The sequence below is a fragment of the Prunus persica genome, chromosome G3, assembly GCF_000346465.2.
Source record: "Prunus persica cultivar Lovell chromosome G3, Prunus_persica_NCBIv2, whole genome shotgun sequence".
Lineage (NCBI taxonomy): Eukaryota > Viridiplantae > Streptophyta > Magnoliopsida > Rosales > Rosaceae > Prunus > Prunus persica.
In genome coordinates this window covers 2,806,194-2,832,382 of record NC_034011.1, presented here as the reverse complement: position 1 = coordinate 2,832,382, position 26,189 = coordinate 2,806,194, and the positions used below count along the sequence as shown (strand labels likewise).

Sequence of the window (26,189 nt, the reverse complement as noted above, 5' to 3'; positions counted from 1 at the left end):
ACAAGCAAAACCAAAGAAAGATAAGCTAAAACGCAGAAAAAAGAAGAAGAGAAACTGAGTGAGATGACCTGCGAAAATTGGAGCTCCTGAGGGCATGGATGAGACTGAGAGACCACTCTGTGTGAGCTCTCTTCTTTGGGTTCTGGGGAAGACGGGGTTTTGACGAAGAAGATTGGGGCTGGGCTAATTGATGCTGCTCAGTGCTTCTTACCATAAATAAAGCGAATTTCTTAATCGACTCACTGTGCGTGACACTGAGGAAATGGAGAAGACAACAAATATGGGAATTGGTGATCACCTGCTATTTGATCGACGCCAGCTACAAGGTCTGCTCCTCCGACCTACGACATGTCACTCAGCCCCTCGAGTCAAGGCCGTCATGGTCAACTCCTCTTGTAAGATCCCACATCAACCAACAAAGAGGGGGTGATATGTCTTATATGTGCACACCCGCATCCATCTAGCACGAGCCTTTTTGGGAGCTCACTGGCTTCGAAGTCGTAGGAACTCCGAAGTTAAGCGAGTTGGGGGCCAAAGCAATCCCAGGATGGGTGACCCACTGGGAAGTTGGTCGTGAGCTCCCAGAAATAAAACCGTGAGGGCCAGAGAGGGGGGCCCAAAGCGGACAATATCGTGCTACGGCGGAGTTGATCCTGGGATGTGACAATTTGGTATCAGAGCCACTCTGTTGTGTGATGCGAGTGTGCCGACGAGGACGTCGGGCCCTTGAGAGGGATGGATTGTAGAATCCCACATCAACCAACGGAGAGGGGGTGATGTGCCTTATATGTGCATACCCGCATCCATTTAGCACGAGGCCTTTTGGGAGCTCACTGGCTTCGGAGTCGTAGGAACTCTGAAGTTAAGCGAGTTGGGGGCCAGAGCAATCCCAGGATGGGTGACCCACTGAGAAGTTGGTCGTGAGCTCCCAGAAATAAAACCGTGAGGGCCAGAGAGGGGGGCCCAAAGCGGACAATATCGTGCTATGACCGAGTTGATCCCTCTAACGACCTCTCCCAGCTCGCCTCCGAAGCCATTCTCTACAACCCCTCCGACCTCACCTCCTGGGTCGCCTCGCTCCTCTCCGAGTTCAACCACCAACCCCTCATCTCCCTCCCCTCCGATCTAGATTTCCTTGACGCCATCGAGAGGGAGAGAGAGATTTTTATTCTTTTTATTCGATTTTTTAATATTTTATTCATATTAAAATTTTAAAAAGAAAAAAATATGGGACCTATAGTGCCACGTAGGCAACTAACGGAGAAATTTGACGAAAATCTAACGGTGGAACCACATTATAACAAATTTAAAAGACCGGGGTATGTGATTGTTAAAATTAAAAAAGATATGGACTAACATGTCTTAAGAGTGTAACCACAGGGTACCAAACTGTAATTAACCCATATTTTTTTAGAACAAGCTGAATTTCATTAATAAAAGGGTAAATACAAGAGATGTACAAGAAAGATAAATCCAGCAAGACAGTGAGTAATAACTATTATAAATTCAAGCTCAGCTCACTCAGAGTTGACAAATAGCGTATCAAGAAGACTCTTTACATCACGAGTTCTACAAAGAAACCATGAGAACAAATGATTATGCATGAACACGGAACAAAAGCACCAAAAGTGAAAGGGCCTTACCGTTCAACATCCACTTGGCCAAAGAAGTTCACAACACCTCCAGCATCCCACACAATGGCGAAGCCAAGAATTTTTCGATGGGTAAAACTAGCTAAATTTTTTTAGTTCAAATAAAAGTATACATTAAATCATATGTTCAAAAATAATTAAAAGTATACCTATTGAAGTACTTTATAAAGAGTAAATGAATAAAAATAATTAACTTTCACATATATATATATATTAGTTGTAAACACAAATACAATGGAGTCAATTGAATGAAAAAGATTAAATTGAAAAATTATGGCTAAGAATTGTACCTTTATTGTGCATTTGAACAATGAATTAGACTTTGGTAGCACGGAATACAAAACGTTGTAGATATCCTTTTGGGACTGCTAAGGTTAAGGGCGTTGTATCCAATTCTAACTTTTAATGAGTTTAGAAGTCTGAAGGTATTCAATTGTGACTTTTAAATAGTCTTTAAAAGTTTAGTTGTATTCAATTGTGAATTTTGAAGAGTATGTAAAAGTTTTGAGGTATCCAAAATGTTAATGATTTTCAAAAACTTTGTGAAATAAATGACTTTTCAATACTTTTGAAGCTAATTCTTACTACCAAAAATCTTGCTAATTTACACCAGACTTTATGAAAATATTGGGAAGCTAGGAAGATAGAACCAAAACGTCTCCAATTCTTTCTTCCCTTGTTATATCAAGTAGCAAGCAAATATATCTTTTTTCTGTATGGTTAGGGCTCCACTTTGGTATCCCATCTTGTCATCCGCTTCCTTCAGGTTAGTAAAAAACCTTGAATATTTTTCTTCTCTTCTCATCCACACGTGTACTTTCCCTCTGTTGATGAATATTTATTCTATTCTTTTCTTCACGCTTGCATCCTGAAGCTTATCAATATTTCATCACAAAGCTATGTTTGCATATAAATATTTTATTATATTGATTGTCTCATATGCTAGGTTTGCATATAATATTTTATTATATAATTTTTTGCACCTTAAACCCATTAATTTATTATTTAGGTATTGTTTCTTGACCCATAATTTGTTAGGTGGATAATTTTTTTCATATAATATTCTCAATTTGATTACATCCCATGTATTGGGCTACGAGAATTGCGGGAATATAGAGTCTTGTAAGTTGTAATCTGACCATTTATGTTGATTTGTAAGTGTTTATGAAATATTATTGATGATTGAGTAATATTTATTTCTTTTGATAAGAATATGTTACTTATCTATGTGATTAGATTTGATAAATAAAAATTAAAAAAGGTTTGGATGCATTTTACCTATAAATATACACGATTAATAAGGATTTGTATCCAATTGTTTTTTTTTTCCTAATTTTTTGTTCCATGTATGCCGACTAGTTCATTCAACATAAAAGATAAATGCTATTCGTAAAATAAATTAAAAAATAAGTATTTAAAAGTCTATAAAACTCTGACAAAAGTATATGAAAGTTTGTCACTTAACTTTATAAAGTATGTAAAAGTCATTAAGAATTTGTCAACTCTAAGAAAGTCACTTACTTAAAAAAATATCTTTAAAAGTTAAAATTGGATACACCCCTACGTTTCACAAATATCGTTTTTTCTTTTGTTGAGGATTGACTAGGATACTCATTGCGTAGGACAAACTAGGCCAGGATATTTTCATCATGTCACACTAGGATCCTTAATTAAATGGGAAACTGGTAAGAGAGACATTTAAAAAAAAAAGAATAAAAAAGAAAGAAGGACTCACACCCATATTCCCAAAATGAGGGCCGAGCAAGAAAGGTGTGCTCAAAGTGAGAAAGTTGTGTTGATGGGCTATAGGTCTATTCTTTAAATTTCCGACCAAAGAAAAAATCTTTAAATGTTGTAAAGAAGGATAAGTAAAGAAGAATAGGTGAAGCCCACATAGCCAACTAACACCCACCAAACCTAACCACACACCCACCAAACCAAACCACTACCCAATTGATTGAAGAATATTAATGATGTTGTTGATTGAAGAATATTAATGATGTTGTTGATTGAAGAATATTAATGATGTTGTCTACCAATTATATTGTGAGGTGAACAACCAATGTCTTAGGCCTATAAATAGATACCTCTATCAAGAGAAGTTTACACATATAGAAGAGGAAGAGAAGGAAGAATGAGGGTGAGTGAGTTGAGAGGAAAGAGAGCAAGAGAGAAATTCTTCAAGAGAGAAAATTGAGTGAGCCATACATATTGTAAACACAAAGTTGTAGCCCTATTATTTTACATAGTGGAAAAGTTACTGCTGCTGCTCTCTGGGGATGTAGGCATAGCCGAACCTCGTTAAATACTGTGTCTCATCTACTTTACGTGCAGCTCAATATTCGCACATATACCAGTTCATTTTATAACATTAAATAAATATTAAATCTACCATAGCTATAGGTCTATTCTTTAAGGCGAAAAAAATCCTACCTTGGCTACAATGTTGTAGCCTAGCCTTGTAAGTAGCTCCGTTTTTGATCTCACAAGACCCAATATGAAAGATCCATTTAGATCTACCTCTTCAATATAAAAGATTTTAAAAGTCAATTCAGAAGGATTAAAGATAAATAAAACCCAACACAAACTGGGGAGAAACAAAACCTAGCATAAAATTAGAGAGGAAAATCTCTATAACATGACGGAGGAGACAGTCGTCCGATTTATTAGTCGAAGGGTTTGGTTCCAGGAGAAAATTCCTGGAATCAAAGGAGGTTGCAGAGAAGAGAAGACAGGAAAGGAGTAGAAGGAAGAAAAAGGGTCGAGAGTTCCTCTTTATAGTTTAGACTATATTTGTATTAAAATTAAAAAATAATAATAATAAAAAAGGAACAATAACAGTGACCAGTCAAAAACAAACGTGCAGGGCCACGCTCACGCTAGCTCTTATCACATTTAGCCCATAAAGGTAAGTAGAGATTTCCATATTGTTCTAGAATACAAAAAGTAAGATGTTTTTATATAAAAAATGTCAGTGAGATAGTCAGAGAATAGACAGAAGATGTGACCAATTTGAAGAACATCCATTAATTACGATTAGCTGTAGTATTTAACATATTCATCATCCGCTAGATACCAAAAGACAAATTACATTATGATATAAATTATAATTACAAAATAATAAACTAATTCATTACCCCTCAATTTTGGACTCAAATAGAAACACTATTAGGCACACCCCTACAAGTGATCCCAGGTTCAGAACTTGGAGCAAGCAGCTCATAAGGCAAAACACCAGCCCCACACCTGTGCTTAAGCTCTGGATCACTGTTCCTCCTTTCGATCTCCTTCTCAATCTCCATCATCTCTGCAGAAAACTTGTAAAATGCCTCAACAATTTCTGCATCCCCTGACCACGTAGAGGGCTGCTGCCTCTCCCCAAGGTACTCTTCATCTGGTGAATGTGTGGACAATATATCCACAACAGCCATGTACTTGATGGCTTGTAGGACACTAGGCAGTGAAGAGAGGAAGTACTTTTGTGGGTCTGATATGAAACTTGCATATTCAGGGTCATTTTCTTCTGGTATCAGCCTTCTCATTAGGGGTGGCCTGTTGGGCACATACCCTCCGTAAGGGTACTGGCCAAAGTTGAGTGCAGCATGTTGTGCTGATGCTAGCCAAATTAGAGTGCTGAGGATTGAGACTAGGTCATCTGCTGAGGACAATGAGGGCCACCAGTTTTCGTGGCGGAGATCCGCGTGGCCTACATTGATGGACTCTGAGTACCAATTTTGTAGCTCTCTGTCGTTTCGTATCAGGCTCGAGTCTGGGTAGTAATGGTGCACATAGGTTCGAACCCAGTTCTCAATTGCACCCCAGATTAGCAAACCATCACTGCCATATGGGTAATCTTCGAGCACAAGTCTCACACCATGGGGTTGTGTTGGGTCAGGCACTGCCATGCCCCTGCATCACAAAAATCATGCACCAAATAAGATTAGCCAGAGAACACAGAAAGACAACACACAAAATGGGAAAAAAAATTTGAGAAAAAAAAAATAATAATAATAATAATAAAGCTTATTGGGGGAAGGACTTCCTTGCCCCATGACCTGACAAAGTACCATCGAGTTAAAACATAACATGTGTTAAAGAATCTTGCTAAGCTCTTGGTATCGTACCTTTGTATGAGATCTGCGGGAAGGCTTTCACGGTCGAAGCGCCAGTTTTTGTATGCAGAAGAACTAATTTCCATGGCATAGCGGCCGGGAGTGAAGCATGACTCAATAACACCATCAGCGTTGATTAAGATCTGGCGAGCCAATGCATTGATCTCTAGTGTATATCTCATGTGAGGATCCAAAAGCTTGTAGATTGGGTGCATTGCACTCAATTGTCTATGTGCTGCCAATATAAATGGTTCTAGGGTAGCATGGGTACGTAGCCTGCAACCAATGAAACAAATATTCAGTATAATAAAAAAAACTTATATATTATACAAGAGTTAAGCAAGAATATCAACTGACACATAATGTGGTCAACTAATATTATCGCGACAACTTTACTTACCAATGGTGTACGAGTTGGTGGACCCCGGCATCGTTGGCGCAGACATGCGCCTTAGCAAGCTGCCATATCCAATTGGAAGTAGCATCAGTTGCAGGTGTCAAAACACGCTTTGATCTCGAACTTGGTCCTGAATTTGGGAGGCTAAGCTCTATGGCAATGGGCTTAAGAGCTCCGGTTGGTGTCAAGAAATAAAGGGTACGAGTTGCATATGCTTTTCTCCCATCCAGAGCATTAATTCGATCAAGAAATGGAAGGTAAACGTCGTGGTAGTCCACTATGTACAACTTGTTCTCATCCAATGCCTGCACAAAATATAAAACCAAAATGAGAAACGCAAGAAAACACAGTTGATGATTATTTTATATTTTCCGAGTGTAGTAGATTTACAAACTCGGAAGTGTGAATAGCAGTTCTTAGAAAACATCAAAAGTATTAAAATAGAAAATGGTGTAATTGGTGGTACCTGTTGCACAGTCATGCCATGGATATTAGGTGTAATGTGCTCTTCTTTGAGTGCAGACTCTAAAGGCCCATAGATTTCAGGATCAAGTTTGCTCACTGGTGGGAAAACTTTGAGCCTCTCAATGCTCGATGGGTTAACCCCTGCCACTGCTTGACGGGCAAATTCGTCATCTCTCAACCAAGCTAGCTTGTCCTCTGCACATGGAATCAGATCTTAGCTAATTAAAAACCTTATCAAATTAAATAATTACTTAAGGCTTATTATATTCCCACACACAATGACTTCGCACTGCATAGTGGTAGTGGGCACATGGTGGGATTATAATTTTTATAATAATGTATAGTGATTAATTAAAAACATGATGAAACTCACTGCTTAGAATCTTGGGGGTGTCATATTTGAGAATGCCCTGGTTATAGTCTTGGAACTTGCTGACCATATTTGGCAATGGAAGCTTCTTTAGGAGCTCATCTTGCAGCCCCAATTTAAGGAGGATTCCTTCACTGTAGAGGCTGTCGATGTCGCCGAATACCCGGAAATCTTTGTCACCCTTGAAACTAGACTTCAAGGAAGGGATCAAGTTATGAAGAACACCCTTGAGCCTCCCAAAAGAAAATGTGTCCATTTTTGACTCCTCAAACTGTTCATCTCTAGGAACATACATTGGGAGTGGCTTCTCAACCCTGCTCTCTGCTGACATATCTGTGCCACAAACAAAGCAGAATAAAAATTAGTTACATCTCACAATAATAGATTTTCAGACCCTCTAACAAGAGAACATTTACGTGTTAAAATATTTGAGCATAATTTACCAGTATCAGTTGGGAGGCGACCAGTGCGACATCTTCTTGGATAGGGAAATTTTTGACCACCAACTGTAGGCCTAGCTAAGTCAATTCCCTTATCAGGGTTTCCCAAATCATTATACAAAGCATAGTCATAGATCCTATCAGATAATTTTCTGACTCCATTTCCATCACCCCTCAAATTCTTCAGCTCTTTCTGTCTCAGTTCTCTGAGCCCCTCAGGAGTCTGGTTTGGCAAATATGGCTGCTCAAAACAAAAAATTACGAAAAGTCAATATTTATTTAAACTTGCTGCCAAAAATATTAGTTCTGTAATACACAAGTATAAAACAAAAGGACGGAATCATATCATGGTAGGTAGTCGGTAGGCTTTAATTATGGGGCCCATGACCTAAACCAACTAATCACTGGCTCGTCAAGGGAGAAGACAGACAGAAACTAAAGTTCATGACAGAAGGGGAATAGACCAGGTAATTAAGTTAATAATAACAATAATATTAAGCTGCTAGCCATGAACCATTCAACTTTTCTGACGTACCAACTTAATTATCAGTCACTTGCAGATATTCAAAACCTAAAAAATTTGACGGTTTGACTTTCCCATCTAGGCAAACCATGATCAATGGAAAATGGAAAATGGAAAAAATGAAATCTAATCTACCTTGTTGCAGAAGACTATTCTTTTCTCAGGGTGATCTTTCTTAGATTGCATCCAAGAATTAACAGGGAAATGTAATGGACCGCAGGCAAAACCTTCAAGGGTTATAGTTTCCAAAAAAAACTCTTTTTGATGCTTGTTTGTAACTGTGATTGCTCCTGGGATGCCAAAATTTGAGTCCACCATAAACTCAGCTGTGTAATTAACCCTCTCTGCTTTGAGATTAGATTTCTTTGACCAGTCCTTGAGCACACCTTCACTGCTTTTCTTGGGTGCCTTGGTTCCTATAAAAATTTGAGGAAGAACCCAATTAGCAACAATTTAAAAAAAAGTACTAAAATTCTCAGTTGGGTCCAAAATATTAGCAAAGTATTTCATTTGTGACAACCCCAAATAAAAGAAAGTTGCTTACTTGGGTCTATTTCAGTGCTGATGAGCTCCAAAGCAACATTTCTACCAATTTTGTCAGTGAGAGCATCCAAGTGTTTGGAGAAGGTCTCTTTCAAGTCCTCCTTGATCTTGTTCCTCACAGTCACAACAGCTCTCACCTTGAACTTGACAGGCTTCTCTGCAGAAAAAACAGGCACAATCTTCACCAAATCTTCACTGATGGCAGCCACAGTACCCCTGTTAGCCTTCCTCAAATGCTCCCTCCTCCTCTGTGAAGGAACCAAACTTGGTCTGACCAAAAACTGGTTCTGACTCAAAAACAATTTAGATGGTGATGAAACAAATTGAGACTTGTCCATCAAAGAATTACCCATGATTTGTTTAGTCAATGCCATCTTTTCTGCCTTAATTCTCTACACAAACAGAGTCACTCTGAACCTTAATTAGTTCAGAAAGTTTGAGTCTTTTTGCTTTGTGGTTTGTGCAGAGAAAGAAAAAAAAGAAAGAATGGTGGTTGTAAAAGAAGTGAGTGGAGAATATGTTGGTGTTTGTGCTTCGTAGTGTATATATACAAAGAGAAAATGATCATGGCAGAGAAAAAGTTGGGGTACTGTTGATCTCACCGTCCACACGTTTTTAAGAAATTGTGCTTGTGAAAAGCACTTGTTTTAATGTTGGCTTTCTTTGTTTTTTGTATTTTTGGTTTGGGGAAACATATTTTTCATTTGGGACTTTGTAGAAGTTCAAAGGGAGGTCCCGAGTCAAAGCGAGTTCGTGAGTTTCCGAGTAAACACGCGGTGTGGGGGAAGGCAAAGAGAAACTGGGATATGTTGGGTTCAAAGGACATGTGTCCCCTTGTCTTCTCCAAAAATGGCAACTGTGTCCCTGTTCATTGGAAAGTTTCATGAGTGAAATCGTGTAAAAGCGATCAACTTTACTAGTCTACGGTCCATAATCCATGGTTGATTTGACCAAATTTGAAGTCTTTGAAAAATATTTTAAATTGAAGGTTCATTCTTTCATTGAAGTTTGCTTCTTGTTTAAAAGTTCCTCAAAACAAAAGGTTTTTTTGGGTATATGTGGAATTTTTATTTCATTTTATAGTCAATTTATAGTTTTTATTCCTTTTCCAAAAGTTTCTATATGCAAAATCCTGTAAGATAATTAGACAGAAAAATTATCATATAAGCGTTAATCAATTCTTGAGAATCAAATAACTATTAATTTAATAGTATTTTCTTCTCGAATATATCACAATTTTAAATATCCCCTCTCTCAATAATAAATGAATTGTGAGAATGTAAGGAGACAAGATTCAATTTAATATTAGTACCTTGTTAATGATATGAATGAAAGCACGGCCTCATTTGAACGGAAGAGATTGAGGGCACTACCTAGTGTCATAGTCTCCGAAAGAAAAAACGATATATTGCATTCATAATTGAAGTTTAATGAGTTTTGATAACTGAGGCTGTTGGAGAAAAATTTTCTAATGTGGCTCACCTATTTTAGAATTTCAAAAATATTGAAAAAACTGTTGAAGATACTCTAATAATCAGATGAATTCAAAGCAATAAGCATCACTTTGAAATGGTGATGACCATATTTAATTAGTAGCTCAAAAATTTGATACAAATATGTAACATAGTATAATATGAAAATATTATCCAACATATGTTATGGGGATCCAACGAAAAACAATATTGAATTGAAGTTTGCACTTCCAATTTAATGAGCGGATGGGATTTGTGAATAAGATGTGCTAGTGGGGATATGGACCACAGTTCCAACTCAAACCCAAGCCATGTCAACTTTTGGGTGGTTCCATAAAATAAAAACTTTTACAAAATGCAGGGACATGGTGATGGGTGTTATTACCGTTCTGGACTACCACTCTAGCTACCGATAAGTTGCTAAAGAGAATGAGCCTCAATTGACTATGACCACATTGACCACCATGACATTTCCAAGTGGAATGGAGGAGTACTTTGGTCACTTACCAGATTTATTTCTATTCTGCTTCGATATTTTTATCTCTTATTATGAATAGTCATCATTCATCTTTTAAGTTAAACAGCAATATCCATATTATATCTTGATTGCACGTAAAATGTAAGTATTTTGCTGGTCTAGTCCAGTCTTATCTAGTTTTTCCTAACAAACGAAGCCTTGAGGACTAGGAAAAAAAATCATAATTTGGGAAGCTGCCATAATTAGAGTTTTTTTAAAATATTTTTCATTTGGTTACCAAATATAGGTTCATACACAATCACATCGATCGGTTTAGGGTGATAATGTGTCGTTATCTTAATGTTAATGATGCACTAATATGCATCCCAAAGTTAATCCTCATATGTTTAAGTAGTGATTAAAATAATTAGCCACGGACAGGGACATATATATATTGCCACTAAAAGTGCATGGGCAGTGGGGGCATCTAATTAGTGGGTTGTAATGGAAATTGGCAAATTCATATCGTGCTGCAATTGTGACATTTTGTGTATAAAGGTCACTTGCCGCCAGTTTGGCACCTATTCCTAACTCGAACCTTCCTCTCTACTGCTTCTCAAAAGAGAAGGGGTCTAATCTAAAATATCATACCAGATGAATACATGGCATGGCAGCCCAATTGACTCAAATTCCAAATCAACTTCAAATTATCTTCCTACTTATGAGACGTGCATTGATTTTAAGGATGGTTTTAATTTTCTGAGAAACTTTAGTAGATGGCTGCATTTTCGTTTTGACTTGAGGCTGCAGATATTTATTTAATTATTGGGAACAATTAAATTTCTATAAATATTGATATAAAGTATATAAATTGATCCCACAGCTTTCCAATCCACTACTAGTCTAATAATTCCTACGTCTATGATGACTTATTGTGAATCTCTTGAGATCTTTTTCCTCCTTTGTTAGTACAAAATGTTTTGCCTTTTCAAACCACTTTTCCAGGAGAGCAAGTAAAGCTATAAACTTATATCATTGTAAGCATACACTATTCTGTATATATATTAACAAACAATAATCTATTTTAAGGGCATTTCCACCGGTTGGGATTGTCAAGGCAGAAGGCCCCCTAGTAGATGGTGGGCTCCAAGACTAGGCAGACTCGAAGGCAAGAACAACTCGAGCAATTGCATGGGGGCACTGATGTCAGCGCTGACATCGGCGAAGAATTTTTATTTATTTTTAAATAAATGGAAAAAATACCAAAAAATTCTCATACGTATAAAAAAAATTGATATGGCAGATACTATTTACGTGAATAGTAACCACCCTTATTAATCCTAAAACGTGCATAGCATAAAATAAAGGAACACGCAGAGAATTATTTTGCGTGGTAAAACCCCATCTCTAGGAAAGTCCACGTCCACGGGACTCCTCAGTCCAAAACAAATCACTATAGAACGATGATTACAAGAAGTATTCACACACTTATCCTAGAAACATTCTAGATAATGTTTATCGATTTGTAACTCAACTTTTGTCACGGGATGATCTTTCAACACTCCTAATGTTAAATGCAATATTGGTCACGATTGCTTCAAGCTCGCCGGAGTTCTTCCAAGTCTCTTTATGTTGAATCCAATAAGGGTCACGATCGATTCAAATTCACTGGAGAAAAACCGTCAACGGTCTTGTTGTCCTTAACCGTATGAGTCATCAAACATTTAAATGAATGCAATATGAATGATAAAAGTATTTAATAAATCACCAAATGAACATGAAATACTTGATAATTTATCTCAAATAAAAACTCAGCTTTCAAAAATTTATGGACTGAAAATATAATCTTGAAAGCTCTACAAAGAAAGAAGACAAAGGTCTAGTTTTATATGAGTTTTTCTTCATAAGAAGGAAAACCCACGTTTAAATCAAAATCTCCACATTTTAACTTTTGACAAAAATCACAAAGATAGTTTTCCTATTCTAGAGTTGAGAAAAATGAAGCCAACCAATAGGAAAATAAAAGGGAATCAAGAAAGTAAGATATTGATAATCACACAATTAAAAACTGATTTTTATTCAGCATGATCCTTTCCAATTACCAACGTGATGTTCAATCAAAAATACGTGAGAGACAAGAAGAATTTAATAATAAAAGAAAATAAAGAATAAACAAAAAATATTAAAAAATATGCACTCTTAAAGAGATTCTAATTGATTAAAATCACGGAAGATAAAGGAAATAAAATCATATTAGATTCCAAAAAAACGTTCTTATTATGAGTGCATGAAAAATGACATGTCTTACTCTTTAGATTAAATGTTTCATACGTGTTAAGTTATAATTCTTTAATTTGGGGATTGCTGAGCTATTTCAATTCTGCAGTTTCTGAAAATCAAATACAGCAATTTTACTTTAACCCTCTAACTGAATGACACTTCCAAATCTATACTATATTCTAAAAATTGCCAACATAATTTCTTCCCATGCAGAAATTTCGATTTTCAAATGTCAACATATTAAATTACCAAAACGCAGGCCAAAACAGACGAATTGGGTCATAGAATTGTAGATTAGCAAACCGTGGATTTCATTTCACACACTTTGAGATTGAGTGTCATAGCTAGCGATTGACCACATTCCGCCCCCATTGAAGTTTGACTACGACCAAAATGAGAAGGCCAAAATAGAAAAAAATAGAAAAAGACAGATTTTTGTTTTTTTATGGGGTTTTTGGTCAAATTAATGGTAATTAATAATAATTAGAAATCAGAATCCAACCAAGGGAAAAATTCAATCTGGTTATCGCGTGGAAATAAAACTAAAAAATTAGGAGGAAACAAGAGAGAAGTTGTATTTACTTCTTTAAATGTTGTTGCTTTTTATTTATAAACAGGTCAACTTTGGTTTTTCCTCAGGTCAACAAAGTATTCATCCCATTGACTTTTTTTAGGGTTAGAAAAATAAAATGCGGACCTCCTGCCCTTCTCTGTAATTTATATATTTATTTCATTTATATATTGTTTTATATATGAGAAAAATTCCCACAAGTTGTAAAAATGAGCTACACAAGTTTTTGTATTCCCATAAGATATATGAATTTGACCCAACATACATAGCGGAATTCAAAGTTTCCATATCACAACAATGAAAGGTCACAACTCATTGGTTTTGACTTTATGCATTACTAAAATACTTTTTGGCCGGTGCGTCATGGTGTCGGACATATAAGTCGTTAAAATCATACTCTCTATTTTTAAGTTAAAATTTAGTTAAAAATATACAAAAGTTATTCAATGAGCTCTTTATAAAAATTTAACTCCGATCATACTCTCTAATTTAGAGATTCATAAATGCTATAAAAAATATATATTATAAAAAATAGTTAACGTTAATTAAAGGTTTAAAATACTCATAAAACAAAGTGACATTAAATTATAAGGAGTAACTATGAGTTTTTTTTCTCTTTTTTTTAGATTTAGGAGCTTTTAGAGGTCTTCATATTTTAAGAGGTGGATAGAGAACATAATTAAAGTTGTATTTTTTCAAATTCTTTCTAAAATTTAAGAATATGGTTTAAAAATTCTATTTTAAACCGTGAATTTGAATTATTAATCAGATTGATTTTTGTTTGCAATTGACAATAGAAATACATCTGAACCCTTTATGACAAGACTACCATACCATGCATTGCAAACATGTACGTGGGATCCATATATATTTACACATCTTACAAGAATTGCGTGGTGCAGACCAAATTGTGGGCACGCAGTACATATAAGAAGTTGCAAAATCTTTTGTGGTCTGGTTTCCCAAACTTGCCACAATCCCATTGGTCTAGGGTACCTTCCAAAATACCAAATCTTGACCCAGAGTGCCATATATAATTGAGAAAATCAAAGTCTACCCAACACAGCATGTAAGCAGCACCGCCCAAGAAGCATAGGTGAAAATCCAACACAGAGTCCTGCCGTTTTTTGGGATGGAACGTTTAAAAATTTCATGGCCATGGTTTTTATGATAAAATTAGATAGGAAGAAGAAGACGAATTGATATTTAGCTAGCTCTCTACATGTAAAACATGTTCTTAATTTACAAAAAAGCAGCTGGTGGTGCTCAGTGCTTGGAATAGGACCAATCTGCTTCGAATCTTTAGGTGCCATTTGACGTGTCATCTTTCGGCACCTTCCTATGTATTATGACACTCTCTTCTCTTCTTCCTGTATAATGTTTAATAGACCCAGCTATCCAGGCTTATAATAAATGGTGAAAATTTGTTGGTCCGGCAATTGACAAAACATATAGTCCGATCACTTTCACAAAAAGTCTAAGCTCTTATATATTTGGGTCCACCGGACTCTACAATAATCCCACACTTTTGACTAAGTTGCCGTATACTACAGTCGCACTCAAGAATCTCTCCCCACGGGCTTTCCAAGTAAATCAACCTCCTAATTAGCAGATGCCTAAATAGAAGCTTGATTGCATGACTTAATTATAAACCATTTTATCTTTTGGTTAAGTGGCTCCAATGTTGATTGACAAATAGTAAAGAAACGTGATTTAGAGAGAAATTGATATTAGTCAACCTTGCTCATCTAGCGATTCTGCCCTATCCAATTTTTTCAGTTATTCATAATTTCATTTTGATTGTAGGTTGTTGGGGTACGTAGTTCGTCAAGCTAAAGAAGGGCACATCACATTGGATCCACAGGCTATATGTTCAAGCCCATCTAACTCAGATCCTTTTTTAGGCCCAAGATGATCCCAATTGGACCAACCAACTGTAATTTTGATAGTGTGCATGGGTATGTATCGTGGTTCTTTTTATTTCTTAAGATAATCTTTTGGGTTCGATAAAAAGAAACATTACAAAAAAAATTGGCAATAGTTACTATTTTGTCATTAATTTTGGTGATTGTTGTAAGGGTTACTAAAGACTTTAGTCACCTTTTTTGACTTTTTTGGTGACTAAAAAGGCTTTTAGTCATATTTTTTGCTTTTTTTAGTGACTAAAACCTTTAGTAACCTCCACAACAATCACCAAAGTTGATAACAAAATGATAACTGTTGCCATTTTTTTTTAGTGAAAAAAGAAAGATAATACATATAACATATCATTAAAAGCACTCTGTTAAATACATATAACCCTATGTGCATATCTAACCCAAAATATTGTGTAGGTGTAACTATGTATAAGAATTTAAAAAATCCACTTCAGTTGAGAAATTTGTCAAATAATACTATTTGATAGACATGTATTGTAGGGATGACACTTAAATAAAATAGAAAATTTGAAACGTTTGAATCATTGAATTACAACGCGGATTGAGTTCTACAATATATTCGTAAACTCGTGTTATTTGAGAAATCTCCCTACCAAAGTTCACTGAATCTAAACACATACATATATGTTTATCAATCATTAATAAAATTAATTAAATAAAATTAAACTTGTAACTTAATTGATAGACTAACAACATAATACTATATATTAAAATGTCTGGTAAGCAAATATTTTTGTATATATAATATATCAGTTGGTTTGCAATTTGCCATTGAGCGCATCAATTACTTGCAAAATATTGTTCTTGACCTTTTCGTGTAGCTGCTGCAGGGTTGAGATTCTTGAGAATATATACTTTGTGCTCGACTTAATCCAGTCAACTGGTTAACCTGTTGACCTGAGTCTGAGAATTCATTGAATCATTGACCATGTCATTTGCCTGGAAATTCATGGGGTGGATAAAGCCTCTAGAGTTTACCATCATTTCAATCACTTCTTATTTCCTGAGAAGATGGAGATATTTGCGTTAACTTATCAGAATTGACAAAGGACATTCGATCCAACAACTATTTTAATTAACCATTTAACAAGTCAATGACAAAGTATTATCTGATAAGCAAATTGCTTTCACACATATAGATTATTGTGGTCTAGCTTTGAGTTTAATTGTTGCATGATTATAAGTAATTAAATTAAAGTTTTAGTTTCAACCCGTAATCTTGCCGTCTTATCCGACCGGTGAATCTTTCAGAGCCATTTTAAATAGTACTGATCAATTGCATCCCCGTGCAAGTTATGAATAAACAATCAATCTTTTTATAATAAAAGATTAATGAGTATGTGCATAACCTGTGCATAAACTATCAATCTTTTTATAATAAAAGATTAATGAGTATGTGCATAACCTGTGCATAAACTATCAATCTTTTACTTAAACAGATGAAGCAGGTGGTAAAGAGAAATATATCCTGCTACGTACAAAAATATGAAAACAACAAGTGGCAATAATTTAAATGTAGAGCTAGATTAGTCACATGGTGGAGCACAAAAGAAGACAGCATCAAAGCTATGACTTGGCTAGGCATTGCCAAAGTTTGGCATATCGTGACAGCTTCATGTCATATCAGCTCACACCTGTTGGCCATGCAATGGGGTACTCAATTCAATAATGCATTCATTAATAATATTTGCTTCTAAGATTTCATTTTATTTTGGTCCTTCCTTTTTGTCTACACAATTCTTATTAATGGTCAAATCAGGCCATGAAAGTGAAATATATTTTTGTAATATGTGTGTGTATGTATACATGTATATATAGTAAATTCCCATTTCAGACAGAGACAAAGCATGAAATGCTGTTGCAAGCTGCACCCTAATCATCAAAGAAGATGAAAAATTATTGAAGATCTCATTGGATCCCCATGCCGTCCTTCTATGTGAGCACTAGACACCAATCTAATTTTCAAGTTTTCAACATCATGTTACCCATCTTTTGCATGCTCCCTCTGTCAGCTATTGTCAGCTATAGGTTTTTGGAATGACTTATGTAAGAGCAAGAACAACTATTGCTTTTAGGCTTCCAAAGAAAAACTTGCTTGTAATTGGCATGTGATTTCCTCTCATAATAAGTGATCACGTGTTAAATATAATATATCTCTTCTTTTCATAATAACGAATCACATGTTAAGCACGATACGATTCACCAATTTATCAATTTTCTCTCATAATATGTGACCACGTTTTCCCTCTCATAATGAGATGATATATAATAGTGTTCAAAAAGAAGAGTGTATATAGGGACGGACCTTTAGTTTGGCAAATCTGGACTATAGCCTAGGTGGCTTCTTTTTTCCAGCCAAAAAAATAAAATCCTAGCTCACTTAGGGATGGACCTTTAGTTTGGCAAACCTGGGCTATAGCCAAGGTGGCTTCTTTTTTCCAGCCAAAAAAATAAAATCCTAGCTCACCCCAATTTGAATAACCTAACCTCATTTAGTTCTCCTCTTTGCATAACACGTAGTCAATAAAAAGAGAGGGGGAGAGAACTCACACACAGCACAACAAAAGAAAAAAAAGAAAAGAAAAAATAACTCACACACACATCACGTAGAGAAGAAAAAAATATATATAGCACCACCCTACCCTTGCATGTAGAGAGGAAAAAAAATGCTCTTGTTGCTGCTGCACTTACCTTCAAGTCTTAATTCAAGTGAACCAAGTTTCTATATTCATCATGTAATCTTCTCTCAATTTCTTGATGTTTTAATTTGAGGATTTGTTTGGATTTTATAAAGTATCAATTAGGATTTGCAATTGACATTTATGAATTATCAATTAGGATTTGCAATTGGGGCATCAATTTTAGTTTATGAATTATCAAATAGGATTTGTAACTGATTTTATTGTTCTTGCTGTTTTTTTTTTGTCATCAATGAAATCACATGGTATTGTTGAGTTTTCTATTTACTTAGTACCTAAATTTAGTCCACCTTATTTTAAAATTCTGAGTCCGTCCCTAAGTGTATAGATTCATGCAAGTTTCTCTCCTTGCGTGGATGGGCTGCTAAAATTTTCTTCTGCTTTTGATTCCCAAACCAGTCAGATCGCAGCACCCAAGATGCTTAATGCATTGATAATTTTATAAAGCGATCTTTTCACTTCATGCGCATTTAAGCCCAATTAAAAACATTGACATAAAGTAACTCCAAACTCTTCAATGGGCTATCCTACGGTACGAGTAAAGTCTTCACTTGTAACTGAGAATGCCAAGTGCCAAACTTGCTTGCACCCCCCAAATTCTGACCGCTGGAAATTCATGTTGGTGTCTGACTTATCTTGACCAGGATTTTATATGCTTTATTTTCTTGCCTCCACCACTGAATATTTCTACACACAAAAATATCCCACTATTCATGCTCGAAATGAGATGCATACGGTTTTGTGCCAATGCTATTGCAAACACCGATCTGTTTGGTTGCAAAGAAATCACATGCAAGAAAACAGAGAAAATTCAGAAATCAATCTACTCCAAACCTCAAACTAAAGATTTTGAGACTTAATTAAGTCATCTCCTTTCTTTTCCCGTACAATATAATTCCCACAATAACAAATCCTACAAAAGCCTGCAACCACCAAACTTTATATGAATCTACATTTCCAGGAAATAAATTGTTCATTTCCTTTACACGGAGAGAGAAAGAGAGAGAGAGAGAATAAAATAAAATATTTTTCATAACGTACAAAACAAAACAACAAAAGGGTGACATTTTTTTTTTCTTTTTTAATTTTCAAGAGATTCAAAGTTGATGAGATTTGACAAAGAGAACAAGTACTTCTTCTACATGAAAAGGGTTCGAGGCCGATCTGATCCAGCAACAGAAGGGTAGCTGGAAAGAGAAACTCCCAGTGGGATGGCGAAAGAAGTCTCCATGAAAATCCTCTGGTGGAAGGTCTCCAAGCTCGCGCCAGCTACCATTAGGTCCTTCATCATGTTCTTGTAAGACTCCTTGAGCTTCTTCAACATGCACAAGTACTGAAGCTTCAGCCACCTCATCCTGATCCTCTTGAGCATTTTAACAAACACAAGTCCCCGCTTCGGCTTCGGTCCGCCGAGGCGGGCAACGGGCAGTTTCCGGCTGCGGCGGAGAGGAAAACCGCGCCTCACCAGCGGCTGATTTTGGCGGTGGAGATCATGATCTTGAGCCATGTGTTTGTGTTTGGGGTGTGAAGAAAGAAGGTGAGAGAGAGAGAGAGAGAGAGAGAGAGGAACAGAGAGAAGAGAGGATATAGTGATAAAATTTTATATAAGTTACAAAAAGAAAAGAGAAAGTTGACCAAATGAGAACAAAAGCATCACGCTTTGAGTGGGGTATATTGGGGCATGTGGGGCCCTCAAATTGATTAATTAAAGGTTTGAGATTTGGAAATCATAACTGTGGATGTGGAGAAACCTTAACAGATTAATTTAAAGGGGATGATCAGATTCACATCATAACTTCCATAATTATGAGGATTGATACTGACCATTAGATCGGATTAATGAATGACTAGAACAACATGCATAATAGACTTTCTTTTATGAGGTCAGATGTTTAGGGTTTAGTATCCCTTTTGATTGTTTTTCAGAAAGTGATGAAATTCTACGTGCAGTTAGTGAAACTTGCCTGCAACACGGCTAGGGGGATCTGTACTCATTTCGCTCGATTTCTCTATACGAGTGTCGAGTCACGTGAAAAGAAAGATAGAAATTTATAAATATACATCATGTTACATGCAAGTTCATATAATTCAAATCAAATATATGTATACATACTTCACAAACATGCAATGTTCTAAATTTCTAAACAAGAGAAAAATAGAGCGTGAAAAATTGAAAATATATAAATAGTAGTATGGATAGAGAAATTTTATTTAAATAGTAGTGTGGATAGGGTTGAAGATCAATTGAACAAGTATTTTTATTTTATTTTATTTTTTAACTTTTGGATTCGTAATTTGACCAAAGCTCTTATATGTCAAAAGCGTACACACACAAATATACGTAGTCGGGTAGGTGGTGAAGTTGAGTTCATACATATATATATGATTGGTAAATTCCAATTCCCAATTCCAATACTATCCACAAGCATTAGCTTCCATATAAATAAAAATATTTTTGGATTTGGACTTTGTCTCACGTTGGTTTGGTGAACTTTGAGTTGTTCTTTTGTACTTTATTATATGTCATCTTGCGCCTCATACTTACTCAAGAGTGTTTTCACATTTTTATATTATAAAGTATAAATAAAAATCAAATTTGACATTGAAGAAGAATAAAAAAAAACAAATTTTTTATTTTTTTATTTTAAAAACTTTTTTTAAAATTAATTAATCAACTTCCTTGTATAATAATGTGTATTACTTCCATGCACTAATTTTAAAAGCAACCTCCTAATAATACAATTAGTCTTACGTAGGTGATGACTGTGGTCTGCAGTATCATTATCAAATTCCGGCTCTATTTTATGCGGAAAATACTTCACTTTTTATTATGTAAGTAGGAGCAGAGATGGAGCCACTCCTAGGCTAGGAGTGGCCTTGGCGCCCCTAATTTTTTTACCACCCCCTCTACTATATTATATACACTTCATAATAATATATTAGACATGATTATATACACTTAATAATTGACAACTTATAATTTAAGTTAACGATCTCTTTAAAATAAATTAAATATGATCAAGTTTGAAATATTTAACTTTAACATGTAAGTTTTAAATCATATGTATTTGATATACTGTATTTCCTACATTCGTAAGAATAACAGTGTGACATGTGTGTATAAATTTTTTTTTTTTTTTTTTTATATATATGTCAAATTGTGATTTGCAAGAATGAGTTCCTTACAGAAAAAAAGGTAAGCAGTATCCATTTTATATTGCAGTTCTCAATTCAAAATAAAAGGGGAAGATTCTCTTATTATTATATGTGCCTCTTCATCTGTGTTTTTTCTTTTTATTGTACTAAACCATGTGGCATATAATAATTTAGATTAATCAAATGGCCCTAGGCTTTCTAAATTATTCTCATCAAACTAACTCAATCTTTATTATAAAAAGATTTATAAAAATAAATAAATTAAAAACTAAGTCAAGTTTTATTTTTTATGTTGGGTTTTTGGGCATAGATTTGAGCTCTAAATCAAACTTAGCCCATGTTATTCGCTTCCCTAAAAAAAAGGGTTTGGGTTCTTTAGGCTGCCACTTTTGGAGCCCAAATTGGTTTTCCTTGATCATTTTGTTCATGTGGGTTTTAAATAAACAAAAAAAATTTACCAAAACATAAAAAGATTGTAAAAAGTTATTTCGACGCCTGAGAGATTCGAACTCTCGCGGGGAAACCCCATGTACTTAGCAGGCACACGCCTTAACCACTCGGCCAAAGCGTCGTTGTTGTTAACGTCTCTGAAAACACTTAATTTAACTTCTCCGTAAGGCACGTGCACATGGAACACAACAATGATTCTTATATCAATGTCCAAATCTACACGCGACGATCCTCGTTTTGATGCCTTGAGCTGCACATTATCTATTCTATTGAGTGTTTCATTTGTTACATTAATTGATCTCTCGATCATTTTTTAGAAGACTTAACAACTAGACGTTAGAGTATTAGAAAATTGAAAAACGTGACGCATGCATACTGCAAATGCCTGTTAAGTCTTCCCTTCCACCAATTCAGCTGTGAAGTTTCTTAACTAATCGGGTATCAGTTGGATTGGCCCCCGCTTTTGGTGTTGTACTCCTAAGTGGTCCTGTGTTCAAGCCCTCACAGTACCCCGTGTGTGTGAGTTTCCCCCCTACCCTTTCCTAACTTAGGCCCAAAAATAAAAGTTTCTCATACTGCACACAATAAATTACAGGATGTGCTGCATTTGCATATCAAATTGGGGATATTTTTGCATATCTAAAGGCAAGAGCTTTATTGATTAACCCAAAGACAGATCAATGTGGAACTGAACAAGGCCCTCTCTAGCCAAAGCGTACATGTAGTTGTTATATCTCACTTTCATGGCAGACAATTATAAAAGAGAAGCATAATGTGATTGAATTTATTGCTTAGGTAAGTTCTCAAGCTTCGATTTTGCAACAACAATGGAACGTATTCACATAATCAGGGCCTACCCATAACAATTCAAAAGCCCTTCAACTTTACACAAGAGGCTGATTAATAAGTTAAAACAAAGCAAGCGACTATGCTCTCATTGATCTTTGCCCAGAAGAACACCACCCATTGCTATGGCGGCTGTTCAAACTGCTAAAACTCACATGGAAGCTAAGGATCTAGCACTGCTCCACCTCACAGCAACTGGACTTCTCACCAGATGCCTGCCATCCGTCCACTCAATCGAACCATATCTCTCCCCGCCATCGTACCCAACACCTCTTTTGAATGTAACCTCATAACTCTGAGTCTGGTTTTCTGCACTGAACACCAGCTTTCTTGGCTCAACACTGATCTCCACACCAGCTGGAGCATTCACTGTCACCTCATAAACTGCATCAGCGTCTCCCCCAACATTCGTGGCGATTCTCTTATACTTAATCAGCCCTTGATCCGAACTCAAAACCACTGAAAACGAAGGGTAATTTAGATCACCAGGGCTAGCCAAACTGTTTCTTGTGCACATATCGGAACCAGTCGGCTTCCCCACAAATACAGCTATTTGCCTTGGACTGTACCCAATTGAGCACAAAAACGCCACATAGTCGTTGACATTGAGATCATAAATTAACCCAGGATTAAGAGCTCTGTTAGGATCAACATGCCCTGCTCCATGAACAAAAGGAGTTGACTCTTCCCCAGTTCCAAGGTCCTTAATTTTCTTCCCGGCATTGTCCAAAGTGTAAGCTGTTGTAATCAGAGCAGATTTTATAGCAGCAATCGACCAATTCGGGAAAGCCTTTCGAAGTAGAGCAGCAATGCCACTCACATGTGGGCAAGACATGGATGTGCCTGAAATGATATTGAACTCAACTCTTCTAGGATCGATGTCCAAATCAGTGGGGGCAGTAGCCCCAGTCCAACCAGCCAAAATGTTCACCCCAGGAGCAATCACATCTGGCTTGAGAATCTCTGGTGTGAGAGAGTTTGGTCCTCGGCTCGAAAAAGCTGCGACCTGTGGAGAAGATGGCGAAGACCCAATTACAGTTCCGCGAAACACAATGGTGGCTGTTGGGTATTGGCTCAATCTGATGTACTCTCTTATCTGATTAGCAGCGATCTCACCCACCTCTGTTGCAGGTATGAGGTGACCATCAGCAAGAAGCTCTTCTCCACTCTCCTCTGTATTGGCCAATATCATCCCAAGCCCACCTGCAAGCTTCACCGCGCCTCCCTTTGCCACTCTCGCATTCCCTCCGCGATCACACACCACAATCTTCCCTTGAACTTTCGATGGCTGAAGAGCCCCTTCATAACAGTACCGACTTCCACAGTCTCCACCATACACTAACGGAAGCTTGTAGTCCACAAGAGGCTCGCCGGAGTACAACGAAACCCCGCTAATAACCCGATTGTCGCCGAGAACAACGTCCGCCGGGAACTCTCTGTCAATGGTGGATGCACCCACTGTTAAAATCCACGGAGCTATGTTGGTGGCGGTAAATGGGTTAGGTCCAGAATTCCCAGCCGAGGCAGAAACAAGAACACCATGCTGGGCAGCCCCAAAAGCTCCGATGGCTATGGAGTCTCGATCGTACGGCGGAGCATTACCGCTGGCTCCGACAGAGAGCGAGATGATATCAACACCGTCGGCAATGGCTTGATCCATTGCGGCCAAGATGTCAGAATCGAAACACCCAAAAGACCAGCAGATTTTATAGACGGCAATTCTGGCCTTGGTGGCCATTCCTCTGGCATCGCCTTGAGCGTACGAAAAGAAGCTCGCGTTAGCGACGACGGCGCCCGCGGCGGTGGAGGCCGTGTGGGTCCCGTGGCCTTCGGTGTCTCTCGGCGACTTCGCCTCCGTCGTCTCGTCCATCAACCTTCCGATGTGGGATTCGTAGCCGTTGAAATAGGCGCGAGCGCCGATAATCTTGCGGTTGCAGGCGGAGGAAGGGAAGTCCGCGGTGGTGACGCACGTGCCCTTCCATCGGGTCGGGACCGGGCCGATACCCGAGTCCGAGAAGCTGGGGCGCTCGGGCCAGATCCCGGTGTCGAGGACGCCGATAACGACGTCGTCGGCGTAGTCGGAGTTGGGCCAGAGGCCGAAGGAGTCGGCGAGGCCCAGGAAGTTTGGGGTGTGAGTTGTGTGGAGCTGACGTGGCTGGTCAGGCGTGACGGAGAGTACGGACGGGTGGCTGAGGAGCTGTGTGGCCTGAGAGGAAGTGAGGGTGGCGGAGAAGCCGTGGACGGAGCGGTCGTAGGTGTAGAGGAGCTTGGTGGGGTGAGGGGAAGGGAGATTTTGGATGATGGAGGTGTACCAGCTCCGGTGGGAGGAGAAGAGGGAGGGCTTCTGGGATTTGGACACGTGGACGATGAAGGTTTTTGGGCGGTCGGACAGATCGGGCGGGATTGAGAGTGTTGCAGGAAGGAGAAGAGAAAGGAGGAAGAGGAAGAGGGAGAGAGTGGAAGTGGCCATGAGTGTTGTGTTCCTGAGAAAATGGAGGAATCAACAAATGGTTTGTTTGGCTGGTTTTTTTAAGCCCACTTGTCTCTCCACAAATTTTGTTTGGCCTTAATTTGTGCATGAATTTTGGTCAGGTTCATCCGATTAATAAGAGCCCAAGGGAAAATAAATATTTATGGGATTTAATCAAAGGATATTTTATTTTATTGGATAAAATATTTTATGTGTTTTTCTTGTTATGTGGGAAATTTTGGACCAATGAGAATGGACAATATGGATGATTGGCTTAAGGGGTCAAAATAATTTAGTCAATTTGCATACGATGCAATATAGATTGGATTGTGATTTTTTCAATATGATCGAATCATATTTGATGTTTAAATTCATTCTGATAATTGAATTGGATTGAATTGGATGATCGGCTTTGATAATTAAAAAGACAATAATAAAATATTAAACATTTATCCTTAAGTTTAATCTAATCAAACATATTAATAGATGTAAATATAAAATATAAATGAAATACTAGAGAAAATTGCATTGAAATATTCATAGTGTTTCCAACTACAAATACCTACAAGAGCAAAATAAGTATAAAACTAATTAGATTGAATTGGATTCTCATAAGCAAATGCATTATCTGATCTAATCATATTGATTTTGAAAATTACGGATTCAATCTAATTCACCAAATCATCAAAATTGAAATAAAATTGGATCTTTAACGAATTGAATTGAATCTTGTACGCGCCGCTTATAGAACAAAATGTGGGACCAAGAGGTTTAAGGGGTAGATGGCAACCAATTGGTAAATGACAAATCAATGAATGTGGGCTTTTGAAGAAAACGACATGAAATGGGTGGAGAATCAAGTGGAGTGGTCCGTGAATATACTATTATGGCCTATGGGGCTGGGCAATGATATGGGTTCGATTTTATTCTACGCATCTACGAATTCAAACAAAAATGCCCATCTACGACAAGACAAGCTTTGTGAGAATAACAGCCATAATTTCGCAAAATTCCCATCTACTCAAGTAATCTTCGTGTATCAAAAGAGTTGAGGTACACTCAAACTATGAGGACTTTCAACTCTTAGAACAAGTAACTTTGCTCTATTATTTTCAAGTTCAATAGGTATTCATTTGGCTTCGTGTGCTAATGAGGTTTAGAGGTCTAGACCTCGATGGCATATAAGTTACGGTGTTTCGTGCTCTAAAGGGTCTTTTCTTTTTCTTTTTTTTTTTTTTTTTTTTTTGCTTCACCACATTAGTAAAAACAACAATAGTTATTAAGAATTCGGATTCTACCTATTATTTGTTTGTTTGTTTGTTTGTTTTTTTTTTTTTCATTTTAATGAC

The 26,189-nt window shown here is 37.0% G+C and overlaps 3 protein-coding genes and 1 non-coding gene across 4 annotated transcripts; all 4 read right to left on the bottom strand.

Annotated features, from left to right (window-relative positions):
* Positions 4,657-9,227, bottom strand: LOC18783171 (linoleate 13S-lipoxygenase 3-1, chloroplastic). Its single transcript, XM_007216998.2, has 8 exons — positions 8,504-9,227; positions 8,095-8,375; positions 7,440-7,677; positions 7,000-7,329; positions 6,628-6,821; positions 6,165-6,466; positions 5,777-6,040; positions 4,657-5,561 (listed from the first exon to the last, which is right to left on the bottom strand). Exons 1-8 carry the CDS (start codon positions 8,874-8,876, stop codon positions 4,805-4,807), a joined length of 2,739 nt encoding a protein of 912 aa, XP_007217060.1. The 5' UTR covers positions 8,877-9,227; the 3' UTR covers positions 4,657-4,804.
* On the bottom strand, positions 18,743-19,517 carry LOC18783796. Its single transcript, XM_007216462.2, has one exon. The coding sequence runs from the start codon at positions 19,423-19,425 to the stop codon at positions 19,057-19,059; it is 369 nt and encodes a 122-aa protein (XP_007216524.1). The 5' UTR covers positions 19,426-19,517; the 3' UTR covers positions 18,743-19,056.
* TRNAS-GCU lies at positions 21,564-21,645 on the bottom strand. Its single transcript has one exon. It is a non-coding gene; the product is annotated as a tRNA-Ser (tRNA).
* On the bottom strand, positions 22,279-25,112 carry LOC18781813 (subtilisin-like protease SBT1.4). Its single transcript, XM_007217094.2, has one exon. It carries the CDS (start codon positions 24,838-24,840, stop codon positions 22,522-22,524), a length of 2,319 nt encoding a protein of 772 aa, XP_007217156.1. The 5' UTR covers positions 24,841-25,112; the 3' UTR covers positions 22,279-22,521.